We start from the raw sequence: 16,701 nt of genomic DNA, 5'->3' as shown, positions 1-16,701 counted from the left end.
CCAAAAACATTTAAAATTGACTTCGGCTGTCTTGGCTCCATGCAGACTGTTCTGACCCACTGACTTCGATTCTAATTGTCTCTCATAGGTGGTGCTTAGGTCTACCTTGTATTGCTGGGAAAGATCTAATCTAGACTTCATTGGAAATTGAAATATGCTGACATGCCTTGAGAACCCGTTAACCTTTTTCCTTCCCTAACCTTCTCCTTTTTCACAACCTCAGAATGTATTAAGTACCAAAAAGTGATATATAAATGCCAATACTGCCTTACGAGTATCTACTTGTTTATTCTAAATCTGAGAAAGTGGTATGAAGTGTATTTTGATTGTTTCATATTGCCCTTTTTAAAAGAAGGCTTATTTAAAACTGACAGTTAAATAAATGATTCTACTAGAACACCTTAAGTGTTATTTGGATACTTTTTTTAAAACAGTTTTTATTCGTTTTTAAAACAATCAACAATAAACTAAAAACCCCAGAAGTACTTTGTCATACCATTTTATCATTACGGACAAATATTCAGTGTCTAGTGCTTACCCTTATCCCACTCTTCAACTCAAGCCTACCCCACTTCGCCCTCCTGCTCTTTATCCTTTAGAGGTATCTCCTCATCTGTATTCTCAGAGGAATCATCGCTTGTGCCGCCCTTGGTGGGCCCTGACAATGTGGCCACTAGATGTTTCCAGGCCGTCAGAGTTTCCGCTTCTTCCTCCCCCCTCTACTGGCCGCCTCACTCCATACTACTGTTTTAGCTTCAGTCCATTTACGGAGATCGTTCCACCAGACCTCTATCTTGGGCCTATTACATGCGTTCCACCACATGCTATTACATGCTGGCGAGTATACAAGCCAAGTCTTTGAATTTACTGACATGTTTCAATTGGCGCAGTCTAGGAAACCCCCCCACCATGCATGCCCATATTGAATCTACGTTTAAAATTATCCATTTTTCATTCAATCGATGGGCCACTTCTGCCCAGAACCTCCCAATTTCCAGGCAAGCCCAGAACATGTGCATCAGCCCTGCGTTTTCTTCCCCGCACTTGGGGCATGTTTGTCGTTCCGCACTTTTAAATCGGGAGATTCTCTGGGGTGTCATGTATGCTCTGTGCGTTATATATAGCTGTATTTGTTGTAGTCTCGCGTTTCTAGACACTTGATACCCTTGTACCCGCTCCCATAGCTCATCAGTCATCAGTTCCCCTGCGTCATCCTCCCAGTCCTGCCTTAGCTGGGTCACTTCCCTTCCCACCCTGGACATCAGTAATTTGTCAATTCTGGAAACCTTGTGCCCCCACCTCTGCAATGTCATACAGTGTTTCGATGGCTGTCTCTGGTAGTTCGTCTGGCGTTATTTCCGACCATGTCTCCTTTACTCTCCGCAGCAGTCTGGTATAGGTAATGTACTGCCCCAAGTGTAAACCCGTTTCTTCCACCAGCACATTAAAATCCTTTATTTCTCCTTCTTGCCATATGTCTCCCATCGTTGCAATCCCCAACGGTTCCCAATGCCTGCAAATCGTCTTCCTTAGTTGTGTCTCTCCTCCGGTTAGTCCCACTAGCGGCACTTGCAGGGAACATGGGGTCGGATTCTCTATGGTCTGGCAAGCCTTAAGCCATATTTTCCATCCTAGTTCCAGCATCCCCGAGCACACTTTTATCTCTCGTTTAGGGAGCCATACCCATTCTTTTAGGAAGAACGGGGCACAATCAGATCTGAACAATCTAGATTCTGATGTTGAGTCTTGGCTAACCACTCAGTCACGTATCATAGCTGACTGGCCAGATAATAGATCTCAAAGTTAGGCAGCTTAATACCCCCTTTGTCATATGTGTTCTGTGGTTTCAATAGGGCTATCCTATTCCTAGTTTTAGCCATAGCAAGCCTCTGCATATGCTTTGAAGTTTAACGAAGAAGCGCCTAGGTATTATGTATGGTATGTTCTCAAAGAAGAGTAGTAGCCTGGGTAATACAACCATCTTCAGTATCCCCCCCCCCCCTCCCCAACATGGCCAGGGGGAGTCTAGTCCAAAACTTCATGCTATTCTCGACATTTGTCAGTGCTTTTTCAGTGTTATATGTGTATTCTGCTTCTGCCGTATGGTAGATGTCAATCCCCAGGTACGTAAATGTATTTGTCTCCCAGGGTATTGGTAGTACTGGTAGTTTTTCTCGTGGGACCCCTATATACCTTCCTAGGGGGAATATGCACAACTTTATAGGGTTGACTGCAATGCCAGAAAGCGATGCAAATCGCTCTTTCATTTCTAGGATATATTGCAGATTTTCTTCTTGGTACCTCAAGTATAACAACATATAATCTGCATACAATGATATTAGGTGCGGTCCCCCTTTTGTGTAGATCTCCACTTCCTCATATTGTTGTCTCAGGTATATCGCTATAGGTGCTAATGCAAGAATGTACAACATCTGCGACCAAGGGCATCCCTGTCTAGTGCCCCTGCCGAGTTGCCACCTCTCCAAAATGATCGCTCCTGTTCTGACTCTGGTTAATGGTGAGCTGTACAGTAATTTCACCCACTTCAGGTACCCGGGTCCCATCCCATATTCCCCCAGGGCTGCCAGCAGCCAAGGCCATTTGACTGAGTCAAAGGCCTTCACTGCATCCAATGATACAGTAGCCTACTCGCTCGAGGCCCCTTTTGTTTGTTCTATGACATGGTGAAGCCGTCTGAGGTTGTTGGATATGCTTCTGTGTGGAACATATCTAGTCTGATCGGGGTGTATCAGTCTGCTAATGACTTGCTTCATTCTAGTTGCCAGCACAGCCGTGAGTATTTTGCGGTCTTGGTTCAGCATAGATAGCGGTCTGTACGATCCGCAGTCCATGCTTGGCTTGTCGGGTTTGAGGAGTGGGATGATGATCGCTTCTCTAAGGGATTCTGGCAATATCCCTATTTCAAATGCTTCATTTAACATTGCCAGCAGTGGGGGGGGGGGGAGGCGGGGTACATCCTTATACATTTTGTAGAATTCAATAGGGAATCCATCCGCTCCCGGGGTCTTACTTGTAGGTAGTTGCTCCACCACCGCCTCCAGCGCTTCCACTGTGATTGGGGCTTCTAGGTTTTCTCGTTCTTCAGCGCTTCATTTCTGTAAGCCAATATCCTCCAGTGTTTCTGCTATCTCACTCTCTTCCTCACCTCCTGCGTTGCCAAACAATTGTTTATAGAATTCGAGGAACCCTTCATTCACACCCTTTTGGATATCTAATATGTTTCCACCCTCTCCCCGTATCGCTCTGATCGTTTGTCTGGGGTCTCCCTTTTATATAGCCATGCTAGCAATCTCCCCAGCTTGTCTCCGCCAGCGTGTTGCCTTTCTATGTATTTCATATAGTTTAAATTACATAATCTCTCCCAGTGTCCCATACATTCCTGTTGCAGCTGGGTGATGTTTTCAGCGTCCTCCCGGGAGTTACCTCCTCTGCTTAGGATTGTCTCTAGTTTCTCCTCTGTGTTCTGTAGTTGCAGTAGTATGCCTCCCTGCAGTCCTTTAGATTTGGCTATAGCTGCTCCTCTCACCACCATCTTAAATGCTTCCCATAGGGTTCCAGCTGACTCTACACTCCCCGTGTTGTTTCCAAAGTATTCTATAATTTCACCTTTGAGGTCTTCTATGAACACCATTTTTTACAATGCCTCTGCTCTAAGCCACCAAGTGGGGATCTTGGCTCTCGGAGCCACGTATTGCCATGTTGAAACCAATGGCGAATGCTCTGAGAGGACCCTCGCTTTATATTCTGAATGAACTATTTCCCCCGTGATCTCTTGCGAGGCAAACACGTATTCTAGCCAAGCATACAAGTTTTGTGGGGCAGAGTAATGTGAGTAGTGTCTATCATGTCGGTGGTGTAGCCTCCATGTATTTTCTAATTGAAGGTCTCGCAGTAGTGTCTTCAAGGCTCTGGCAGAGGGGGTGGGTTTGTCGAATTTCCTATCTGACCTATCCAGCATTGAGTCCAACGTGCAGTTGAAATCGCCGTCCCAAATGACTGCGCACCCTAAGTACGGGCTCATTTTGCTATATAAGGTCTTGAAATAGGCCACTGTGTCTTGGTTTGGGGCATATGTATTAGCAATGCATACTTCCCTATTTTCTATCAATCCCCGTAATACTACCATCCTCCTGTCTGCCTCGGCCATGAACTGTAGCAGCAGAAAGGGGATGTGTGGTGCCACCCAAGTGACCACCCCCCTGGCATAAGCCGAGTACGTTGCACCTATGAGGGTTCCTTTCCATTTCCTCTTTATCACCTCTAGTTTTTCTATCGTGAGATGTGTTTCTTGCATTAGGGGGATGTCTATTTTCTGTCTCTTTAAGTACATCATATTTCTCTTTAAGTAGCTGTTGAGTCCCCTCACTTATTGCCTTACTATGTGGATCTCTGTGGCATGTGAAGTGCAGACCGCCCTTTTCGAGGTTACTTCTAACTTCAGTTTGACAAGGTGGGCTCCGTTATCTTCTTGACATCCTGTCTCAGTAGGTTACTTTTTGTTTTGGTTAGTTTGGACGCCATTTCAGTATCACCCGGAGTTCCGGCACACCTTGAATGGGGCATGTCTTGCGGGTCCTTCAGCCTGTCTGGCTTGTCCAGTGTTTGATTTCACCAGGGGAATGTCTGTCGCACCCACGGAGTCTGAAGGGGGGGGGGGATTGGTATCAGTGCGCATGCAGGTGCATTGATTAAAAGTGAGAGCTCGACAGTAGGCTTTGTTCTCACCATGTTCTATTCTTGACTTTTAGTATGCCTATTTTGTGTCGCACCAGTGTCAGTCTTGCGGCCTGGGACCTTGTGATGACGCCGGGTCATGCCGCTGGTCGCTGCGTCTCCTTCTTGCGTTGCGCTGGCCCTAGGTCTTGGTGCACTTCTGCAGCCCTTTTTAGGGTAGTCTTATGGTGCCCGCATCTCCTTCAGCTATCTAGCCCGTGTCTATGTGGGCCTTTGGTTTGTGCGTGCTCTCGTCTCCCAGTTCTTGTGCACAGATATTCTGCTTGGGAGTTGATCCTAGGCGCAGCTAGTACTATGCGTCTGTGAATAGTGGCGCCTTTGTGTGCCAACTTTGATATTGCTATACATGCGCCGGTTTCTGGTGTCTTAGGGTGCTGTTCCCATTGGTTTTCGAATGCATGGGGCTATTCCAGGGTCTTCTAATCCCGTTTTTTGTGCCAAAGTGGGCATGCTTTCCAGTGTTTCTTTAGCTTAATTCCAGCTGTGCATCTAGCAGCCACCGTCATGTGTATTCCGTGTGGCGCTTCCTTACATGTCTGTCTTGTGATGCATATCTCACACACTTAAATGGTTGTGCTCTGTGAGAAGCTCAGATGTCCTCTGCTTCCTTTTCAGCCCCTATCCCGGGCCGGCCGCACTGACATGCCACCAGAGTCTCAGTGCCCCGGTCTGCGTTAAAGCTTGGTGTATCTCCTTGCAGATACACTGTAGATTCCCCCAGCAGGCGACCGCCGGTCTGTTGTCACACCGCTGGCGGGGCTGCGTGCAACAGAGTGGGCTGGGGCTGGTATACAGGTGCTGCGTGTTCAGCGCTTCGGATTCCACCAACTCGCCTTTAGTACAACAGAACCGCAAAGGTTTGAGCCTCCGAGCTGCTCCTGCTCATTTGTTCTAGCAATGGGGCCACGCCATCATCATTCATGTTGCGCTACATTGTCAGCCTGCAAGCTGCTCCTGCTCTCTTGTTCTAGCGATGGGGCCGTGCGGTCATCATTCGTGTTGCGCTGCAGTGTCAGTCTCCGAGCTACTCCTGCTCACTTGTTCTAGCAATGGGGCCGCGCGGTCATCATTCGTGATGCGCTACAGTGTTGGGTCGTGATACACTGTAGCCACCGCCAGTCCTTTATTCTATGTGCGCCGCCATTTTCTTCTCCTGTTGCCGTTGGTTTTCCTCAGAGGTCTGGTCTGTTTCGTTGCAGCCAGGTGCGATTTTATTATCATATGAAATACATGGGCTGCAGGATATTGTTGGATCGACGGGAGCCTCGAGGAGAAGCGTCCTAACCCATGGCTGCTTAGCCACGCCCCCCTTATTTGGATACTTGTATGTGTGGATTTGGAAAGGCACAGCTCTACAGCTCACATTTACCCCTCTTGAGATAACTCTGGCTGCTCAGTCACTCTACCAACTGACCTCAACCAATAGGTGGGCTACCCAATACCAAGAGCACAAGACTGGTGTTGTCTCCCACAGGGTTACTGCATACAATATTGCCTAACAGGGGGCACAACCTGGACACCATATAACTTTCCTGAAGTTCTTCTGAAGAATAACTTAAGCATGTCAATAAGGGATCGGGGTTGAAAGCCTGTTACGGAAATGTTTAAGGGAGAAAAGACGGAGGATAATTATTCTGAAATAACCTTCAGTCTTTTCTCCCCTGAACATTTCCAACTTGTCTCCCACATCTACCCATAACCCACCCCACACCCCTACTTACCTTGCGCCAGCACACTTCGCTGTGCCCCTGCAACGCCTGTTCCCTTTCACCTCCGTGATTGGGACCCGGGGCTGCAGGGTCTTTTCCATTTTTTTTTTTTCGGGTCTGCCTGTGCGTGTCACCCCTCCAACCCCCACTCACAATATAGTGAGCAAGGGTGCGGGGAAACCCCCGCCACCAAATGGGGGATTTGGTAGAACTTTTAGGTCGTTCAGTATTTTTCGAATGGTCGATTTTGCACCTCCTGAAATTCAGCCAAATCTCCCATTCTGTCTTTAATTCTCAGTCTTTTTGAATGATTCCTTCAAATAAGCATTCTATTATGCATATACAAACTAGCAAATTGAGCATTGAGGAATTGTTCCAGACCTGAGACCTAGATTGTGTGCAATGCAGTTATTTAAACATATATCATCCATGTTCACCAGGAGCCAATCCGATTACCAAAAACTGGCTACGGATTACAATTTCAACAGGACGTCCCTTGTGTTTTTAACTTATAGGGGTAAGTTGCTAACCAATGGCTGCATACAAAAGGTTTACATATTCTTTGAGTTGCTCCGTTAGGCTCGCTATATTTGCAATAATCTTTTTTATTGTATGAAGAACAAACTATAGAGGCTATATGGGATTCCACGAATACCCATCTGAACTACTCCTCAGTCAAAAGATTGTATGCATGCCGATTTTCAAGGATGTTTAACCATTTAGCATACAGTTCACTGGTTCAATTGGTTTGCAGTTTTCTGTAGCAAGTTGTATATTTCATTTTTCTTTATCTTAGAAACACAGTTTACACTTTTAAGTACAGTAAATCCCTCTTCATCAGCCTTTTTTTATTGTAAAAAAAAAAAAACAAAAAAAAACAGGATTACCTTGAAGAGATTCAAATGCAAGATTATGAAAATTAGACACATTGTACTGTGTTTTTTTTCCTCCTATGGAGCCCGCAAGTTGTTCCACTTGAAAACTAGCACTGGGAATGCCAACAGTTTAGGTTTTTGTGTAGGAATGGAAAAGGCACCTGCTGCTGTAGTGGTATTATCTGGATATTGATGATAGCAGGTGCAAAGTGGTGCCTGGAAAACATCTAAAAACTGTGACTGGCAAGTGACTAATACTAATACACAAGCCAAAACTGTTGGCTTTGCCAATGCGTGTTTTTAACAGGACTTCAGTGAAGGACACCCATACTGCTCATAAATCGAGTGGATAAAGGCAGACCTGGTTAAAACAGTTTAGTTGCACCAGTAAGCTGGTTTAGAGATCATATCAAGTCATTAACTATCAAAAACAATGGCAGGCACATTGAGTGCAAAGTTTGATGGTAATACTTGATAAAGCGAGCACAAAGTGTTTTGGGCAGGGAGAGGGAACTGGGTGGGCATGGCCTTAGGAATTAACATGGCCACGGCCAGTCAATGGGTGGACAAATAAACAAAAACCACCTGCAAGCTGTGTAGTCCTCCTCATATGACATATCTCCCTATATTTACTCTAAATGCAATAGTTCCAGCTAATAAGTGTGAAAACGACACCTAAAAGCCCAAACTAAAAAGGGTCAACAGAATTGCCTGTCTGAATCTGAACACAAATCCGGAACCGTTGTCTTAAGTACGTGGGAGTCACTGCTTTATGATCAATATTGAGGTCACATTATTGATTCAGAGTGTAGCTCTGCGGAAACCTCAACCCTATTTCTAGAAGTTTCTCAATAATTGAATTCAGCAAAACTATGGGCCTCATTACAAGTCAGTCGGTCCGGAAACAACGGTGGCGGTAACCCGCCGCCACTGTTGTTTCCGGACTGGCTGATTCCAAGTCCTGCAGGCGGGAAGTGTCACTGCCGCCAGGTCTGACCTGGCAGGAGTAAGACCACCCACCTGCAGGCAGACATGGAAATACCGGCTCTGTTATAGACGGAACCAGTGTTTCCATGGTCCCCATCCCCATGGAGTCCTACAGGACTCCATGAGAATGGGGATTTATAGAATTCCGCCTCGAGAATTACCGGGTCACCGGGGTTGTGATGCCCCGGTGATTCTGGCAATCACAGAGGCAGAATGGTATTACGGGTCCTGCCGCAGCCTGCCGGTTTTTCCGGCATGGCTACCGCTGGACTCGTAATGAGGCCCTATGTGTTGTATCTGCTGTGCCTCCAAGTCCACTACATTACAGGTTCCTTTCACAGTTTCAATGAGCAATGAGGAAACTATCGAATATTCATTTTAATCAGGGTATACGGACCATAGTGGAGCATTTCAAATTGCAATCTACTCCCCAGGCATAGAGGCCACTTAACTCCTGGCATGAATGCCAGTTCTCTACATGCTTACAGCACCCCATTTCTGACTCTCTAGGACTGAACTATCATGCACCCTTGGCTAGTTGCAAGAGCAAATGGTGCACCTGCAAGAACTGTGAGTCCCCTTGCACTAAGAATGTTTTTATAAACACCACCCTGGTCACCCATAAGCGTGAATTTTAGAAGTCAATACAAGCAACAAGAACTAACCTGTAAGATCTGTTCCTTCTGGAAAGATTAGGAGCTGTAGAGGTTCTTTAATATCACAGAAATAATCCAGCATTGCTTCAAAATGATGTTGGTCCTCCTCCCACTTCCTGTGAATGAAAATGAAGGCAGCAACCTGCATGGCCCAGCCTGCAATAAAACAGAAGACAAGATACCATATTTACTTCACTAGTGTAATGTACCTTATTTCACCCATTCCCCAATGTGCAATAGTAATTCTTTTGCACAAAAGCACTTAAACACAGCTTGTGGGCCTGCAAATGAGGAGTTTACAGTAGGCAATCAGCGAGTGGCAGGTGAAACACACAAGGTGTACCGGTAGCCATCACAAACCTTAAGGCGACCCTGAGAACAAGGGCAGGTGCAGTCCAAGCCAACACCACTCTCGTGCAGGGTCCCCAAGTTCCCCTAAAAGGCTGGGTGCCCACTGACAAAATGTTTCAAGCATGGTCACCTGCTTATCTCTAGAAGGTGGTAAGGTCTCCTGCGTATGAAAGAAGCTTTGCAGATTGTGATGGTACTTCTTTGCAGGCTGTAACTTTACTCCCTCCATCCTACGCACCCCCAATTGTCTGTGGATTGGTTGAAAATGGATCCATTCAGAATTCCCGATCTCTCTCTACTTTCTCCAAAGGGTGTCCCAGGGCCCGCTGAAATAACCACCTACCAGAGGGGGAACATTCAGCATTTTTCCCTCATTGATTGTTTGCCATGCTCATTCTTCTGCAATGTTGACAAAACTAATTTAATCAGTTACACGCAGGCAAGTTACAGACACTCCAATATGAAGGAAGGGCCTCCAGTATTGAGCAAGAGGCTTTCCTCAATGCAAAAATGCAAACCACAGGTGGGCAAATGGAAGCAGGTGTCATTTGTGTGGGGACCACGGTTTTCATTAAGTGGGATCAGCATGGACTGTGCACGATTTTATGACAGGTTGCTAAATTTCGAACATGAGGCAGTGACGGAAAATGTTCTACAAAATAAATTTTGCACAGCAGTAAATGTGTGGTCTTTGTTACTTTAGATTGTTTGACAGCGTCATCACCACACGTATTGCAGATCTACATTTCAACCATGTAATCCATATGCAAATGTTTGGTACAAAACTCAGACTGTGTAAAGACTGGAGGGGGTGGGGAGATATGTCTATTTCTGCCCTCTATATGGTAGGGTAAAGGCACAGAACACCCCAGCCATGGCTCTCAATTTGGTAGCAATGGATGAGCAGTAAAGCTTACGCTTTCAGGAGGTGATGCAGGCTGGTTCTTAAGTATAGTGTTTCCCCAAAACCCCCACAAAGGAATGTCCACACACTATTAGGTGATAGCACAACTGATTTATATAAAATAAGATTCATGAGTATATATACATTTAAATAATTATCACTTTGTACCTGGAAATACTTATTAAAAAAATGGAAAATATATGCACTCTATGTGGTACCACACAATGCCTACATTCAGTAATAGATGCACTAACTGCAGACCATTTTAAATAGGCATGTGAATTCTTAAGTGTGGTGTATCAGCACAGAATAGGAAAGAAAGGCAGGTTAGTTGTGAACAGTGGCAGAATGCTTCCTTTAGACTAGATATACAATTCTGTGTGAATATCCCCCCCCCCACCTGGGCAACCTGTATGGAATGTTAGGGAGTAACTTATCTTGTCTTTTACAGCCCAATTCAATAACGTTCAATAACCTTCTGCTTTCATTAAAATGTTCTACCACCCCAAAGTACCTGAGAGGCCACAGGAGAAGAGGGTCCAAGACGAATCTGGTACCCTTGGACGACTCCGCAGGCTAGAAGAATCTCTTCCTCGTTATAGTACCTTTGGTGCCTTGGCTGGCGAAGTGGCAGAGTTTCTCGGTTTCACTCGACGATTCCATCCGAGGATGGACCACTCTCCCCTTGGAAGAAGGAGCCACTGTGATGCTGAGTCCACGAGAAAAACTGAAAGTCTTGGAATATTGCGGTTTTCCACCTTTCGGTTCTTCGGTTCTGCAGCTACAGCAAGACGTTTGGACGTCTCCTGGTGACATGGACTCAACCACTGGAGTGGACCCTGGACCCTCACCAAGTCTGGACCCTCAGGACATCTTTGTTAGCGTCAGGTAGCAGAAAACCCACTGACAGACCTTCCCTTGCACTCAGCAACTCGGGACACTCTCTGGCAGGAAAATGGTCACTGATGACGGCAAGAATGTCCTTTGAAATGTTCTTAGGCAGGAACTTTCGCAGCTCTGTGTGTACAGCAACACTATTCCAGGGTACCACCTCTTCTCGGTGGTAGACAGCAACGGCTTCCGGCGGTCATGAACACACCTCTGGACCCTGGGCTTCACCAATGGATTTCTTCGACTCGAGATGTCCGGGCACTCTTCTTCAGGACTCACGAAGACCCCTTCTTCGGACGGCAGGCACACAGGACTGGCTTTCAGGGTACTTCTCATGAAGAGTAGCAGTTTGCACGATGGTCCCTCGTAACCCGGGGAGAGGTCTTCTTCGCAGGTCCTCTCTGTATCAGTCCTTGGAAGAACACGCCAGCTTTTGGATTGCACAAAAAAATGCAGCAGCAGAGTTCTCCTCCAGCTAAGCATCAAGGAACAGCTTGTTGCTTCACTTTCAACTTCAGCTTCTGAACAAATTGATAAGTGAGAGGTCCCCAGATATATACATCTGTTCGCCATTCACTCTGGCTGAGCCAGGCTCAGTCAGCCAATCATGCAGATGTGCATTCATGAAGGCAGGCAGCCAATCAGGCTGATAGGCATTCAGGCCATTCACTCCACCCAGATACCCATAACAAAGAATGTGGATTGGGGTAAGTACCCATCCTTTAAGCAGTCAAAACACTGCATTCAAGTCAGTTTCAGTCAAAGCTCTCATATTCATTGTAAAAACACAAGAGGGGTCCTTGCTCAGTATTCTTAGAGAGAGGCACAGCTCCACCCTACTGATGACGTCCAACCAGACTGAAACATGTGTCTGGGGTTGTTGTTGGTACTCTTGTTCAGAGGAGAATTTGCGAAGCCTTTCTCCTCTTTTCTCCTCTGTGAAAGATAGTGAGCTAAAGACTCTGCGTAAGTCTCTCATAACCGCGACTAATGTCAGGCAGAGAGACTCCCAGGACCCCCTGTTAAGGATTCCAATCGGGCGTCACACAGCGGACCAAGACTCTTGCCCTTAGCCTAGGAGGTAGCGCTCAATTAGAATACTTTTTCTTTATTTTCTACGAATTCAAATTGAGCTGGCACCCAACCCGTTTTAAACCCCCTTTTACAAACACCCCGGGTCACAATGGACCATGAACCAGGCCGGTGGGTGGTAATACAATATTTATTTTAAAGTCAAAGAAAATCACACAGTTTGAACATTGGGCAGCAATCGCCAATGGGGTGCTAGTTACAATGTAAACTAATGAAATACACTTGGTTGACCTTCTACAAGAACCTATTCAAAGCACAAATGAATAGGAGCACTTTTTCTATTTGGGTAGATAGCACCCAAGTTAGGATTTTCCCCCTGCAATGCTCCCTCAAACCACAATCGAATTTTGAGTGGATAGAAAGGAGCATCAAGGAGCCAGGGACATTAGGCAGCAAACCAAATCAAAATCCAACTTTCCCTCACAAAATAAGAGGCTAATAACCCTTTGCAATTGCAGAAAATGTCACCCGGAATTGGTAAATAATTAATTTGCATGCGGTTGAATAAATGTGATGAATATGACTTATCACAGTATCTGGGATGTAATATCACTAGCAACTACAAGGCAAGGTATCAACAAAGGGCATACAGTTCAAAAAGCAACTTGTAAGTAAAAACAAAGTGCAGCCAAAATCACACGTTTAAAAGTTGCATTTTTCCCTTTTGCAGTTTTAAATGTCAAAACGTTTTTTTTTTTAAAAAAACGGGTGAAATAGACAGAATTGGAATGTGGTTTTTAGGCTGGGGGCAGATGCACATCAAAGGGATAATATAGAAGTGAAAGAGTGACTGTAGCTGAAGAATTGGATGAGATTTGGTTTTGGGAAAATAAAGCAGTTAAAAGAGAAAATCGGTTGGGAAAGGAAAGGACACGTTTTACTTATACTAGATTATCAAGACTAAATTGTTAAAGAAAGACACGGTACGCTCCAAGGTTAACTTGCAACTTAACCTTTTCACCCCACGTTCAACTCTATGTGGGAATTACTTAAATTATTCAAAATATGCCTACGGATCTATGCAATACAAAAATAAATGGAAGAATTGCGCTAACACTAGAAAATCAAGGACAGGAGGCACAGAGAATTCAGACTTATCTTAACCAAGTTATCAGGGTATGGATGGGATTACTTAGAGAGTAGGACAAAGACAAGGTAACAAGATAGGGTAGGCTATGTGTTGTTATGGGATGGGAACATTCTCACAATCAGCGCTTAAGTTGGGGATTTGGGACAGCCAAATGGGTTCTGAACTCAAAGGCTCTGGTCACCGAACGGCGGACTCTCCTGGCAAAAGACAGCTGGGCAAAGGTCTGGTCACGGCACAGCGACGCCTCAACTGGATGGGGCAGGTAAGCAGCGGCGGCACTGTAGAATCCCAAAGCGGGCTCAGCCAACTTTCCCCTTTCTCCTTGAAGTTAGTGGGATTTTGTCAAGTGGTTTAGTGCTGAAGGGTGGTTCTGTCTGGACAGGAAGATTTGGATCAACTATCCCTTTTCTAGCAGTGGAGTCTGGAATCTTGCAGAGTGAAGGTGGAATAACTGGATACGCAGGTGCTGGTTAAATCCAGAAGAGAGTGTCCCCTCCTGTGATCTTCCCCCCTTATTTATAAGACGGGTGACATCACAGGGTTTATTGTTGGGCAGAACTAAGCTAGACCTACCCCTAAGAACCGGATAGGTCAGCCCATATTGGTCGCCTCCTCAAGGAGGGGACTCCGTTTATGAGGTTGTGTTTTTATGAGGTGCAAAGCCACCCCGCAGTCATGTTTGCCAAAAATCCATATAGACATACATCACTCCTTTTTACATTTGTGGCACTTTTGCAAATTACATAGGCAGATTGCATATTTCAGGCAGAACATGGTAGTCCAACTCCCAGGTTTGTAGGACTTTGTTTCACCCTTCTAATAATTTTTCGCGCTTCTTAGTGGGAACCGCTTCGCTCAACATCCCACAATTTTAGGTATGTGTACATAGCATAGAGTATATTTCCATTCATTTCTATCGTTCCACCATATGTACTTTTCCCATGATTCACATTTTCTTGGCATTTACGTCCAATACATGCTATGGACAGCCATAATATCCTGTTTTAAAGCCACAAAAATTAGCTTTTAGTTGTAAAACTTTTACATTACTGTGTTGCCCGGTTATAGAAATAACAGTCTACAGTTTATTAATAAAAACAGTATTTTAAGCCAGATGGACTGGCCCTTTGTCCTGCATATATGGTAATGTCTTTTCAGGCTACCACCAAATGTCAGTTTAGCCCAGAGCTGCCATGGAGTTTCTCAGTTTGCGTAAATGGTAGGTGTCACTTCCAAAAGTAACACGTATGTGTCCCAGAATCTATTGTCTCAAGCTGTAGCACAGACACAAGTCTGACGAGCTTGTGAGATGCATCCTCTTGGCCATTCAAAGTTTCCAAGGGCAGAAAGCAACACATAGGTGTCCCAGAAATGTATTGTGGCTCCTTTGGGGGGAGGCCACTCCTGTTGTCAGCACACAATTGTTCTTTGAAGCCATGGAGAAAACCTGTTTGGCTGGATCCCCAGTACAGCCAATGCATTTATTTATTTATTTAGTTTTCCGGAGCCCAAAAGACAAGGTTGTTAGAATAAAACATCATATTATATTTTAACCAAACCCCCTTACATTTCTAGGCAAGGACAGGGCCTTAATCAACATTACACTATTAAAACAGATATTTTCAGGTTTGCAAAAAGCACATTTTGACACATGGTGAATTCTGCTGGGATGTCCCTTTTAAATTCGTTTTTCTCTTCCCTCTGAATTCCAAACATTGTTCGCAGCCCTAGTCAGTTTCTCTTACAAGGCACGTGCCCACTGAAATTGACATATGCACAGAGGGTAAAGTTTCTGGTGATTTCCCAGATCATGCCTGACACAGCCTGTCATTCAGTGATGATGCTTTCTTTTACTGTAGCACAATCTGAATGGGGCTGGGCATAGTTGGGCCTTATTGGATCAGAACTGTACATTGTTTAACAGATGAAAAGAGCCTCAGGGTGCCATCATTTTAAATGTAAAATATTTCGTTTTTCAAAGGGAAATTTTTAGCTAACAACAAAGCTGTGCTGCTTTTCGATTCTCTTCTTTGGTGCGCATAAGGAAACACACTGACAGCCTTTCTCGGTCTGTTCCCTGTTTCCTCTTGCCCAATAGGTGCTTGGCAAGACAGTGCAGCCATCATTTTGTAGCTGCAAAACGCAGTTTTGATGTGAGGCAATGGTGCTCAAAGGAGCCAGCGCAGCCATTCTGCTGGTAACTGCTGAGGTTCAGCTTGGAGATGGAGGGGAATTCTGCTAAGTGGGGAAATGTATCCCACACCCCCTTGTTTTTTGCATATCTCATTCATTGTTTCACACACACAGAAATCAGACACCCACAAAACAGAATGTGAGTTCACTTCAGACTCCATTCATACGGGTCCCACCCCTAGGGTGTAACCACAACACACAGCTTCTGCCTGACAGGAGGCAGCCCCAGAGCCATGTATGGTATTTCAACCCAACAGCCAGTCAGGAGGAAGGGACAGGGCCAGGGCTTCCCAAGACTTTGGGAAACAAGGTAAAATGCAATACAAACCAAGAGGCCACAGGGGCCATCTTGACTTCCTAAAGGAATCCATTGATTCCTATGGGAGGGCCTGGGTGCCCCAAAAGGGAGGACACTCAGAGCCACTGCCAAGTCAACATGTAGCCACCACAAGCCCATAACCTGCTCTGTGGGCAACACACAGGTGCTCAAAAACACACGAGGGGTACAAGGGCACACTCCCACCCATGGGTGCCATAAATGCATGCGCTATCATAGTTTTGGAACTGTGTGGCCAACTCTATTTTCATCCTAGGCCAATGTGACAGGAAACCACAATGTGGCCCATTGTGCAGCATTTAATTGTCTCAAATGAACACAACTTGGCACTCATGGTGTTCTTTCTTTGCACCTTAACAAGGGATGATTCAGCGACTCACGTTCACTGTTCTTCAGGGATAGATAACCAGTTCTTTGGCAGCTCCAGCCTTGACACCAGGCCAGACAGCCCTTCTCGATTCTTCCATGATCCCAGCAAATTATCTGCTGCGACACAGCTCTCAGACCCTTTCTTCATGGGTTGAACTTAATAAAAGTGTAACACTGATGTCCAGCTTCTATATAATGGTGGCTCTGCCTATTCATTCATTTATTTATTTAAAATGTATAAAGCGCTAACTAAGGCCCAACAGGGCATCTAGGAGCTACAGTCTATTCACTATGTATAGCTAGCTTCTATGATCACTTAGTCTACTTGCATTGCTGCATCTGTACAGTTATTGAATGATTTCCATTTTCTGCAGTGCTCTTCACACGTGCAATCTTTGTCTCAATTCTTTACTTCATCATCAGTTTCTATAAGGCCCATACATTCTCTTCTTCAGCCAGTCTTCTCAGTGCATCACGCTCGTTTCTTGGGAC

General features: G+C 45.3%; 1 protein-coding gene across 4 annotated transcripts in view; it reads right to left on the bottom strand.

Annotated features, from left to right (window-relative positions):
* LCLAT1 (lysocardiolipin acyltransferase 1) overlaps window positions 1-16,701 on the bottom strand; it is a 1,406,982-nt gene that overhangs the window by 469,693 nt on the left and 920,588 nt on the right. For all 4 annotated transcript variants that reach the window (XM_069608660.1, XM_069608659.1, XM_069608662.1 and 1 more), the window contains one exon: window positions 8,992-9,138. In XM_069608660.1, the coding sequence (XP_069464761.1) occupies window positions 8,992-9,138 (147 nt within the window). The remainder of the gene's footprint in view (window positions 1-8,991; window positions 9,139-16,701) is intronic.

Source organism: Ambystoma mexicanum, chromosome 4q (assembly GCF_040938575.1).
Source record: "Ambystoma mexicanum isolate Mex_15411 chromosome 4q, UKY_AmexF1_1, whole genome shotgun sequence".
Lineage (NCBI taxonomy): Eukaryota > Metazoa > Chordata > Amphibia > Caudata > Ambystomatidae > Ambystoma > Ambystoma mexicanum.
Note: the sequence above shows the minus strand (reverse complement) of the source record. Positions and strands in the feature narration are given on the sequence as shown.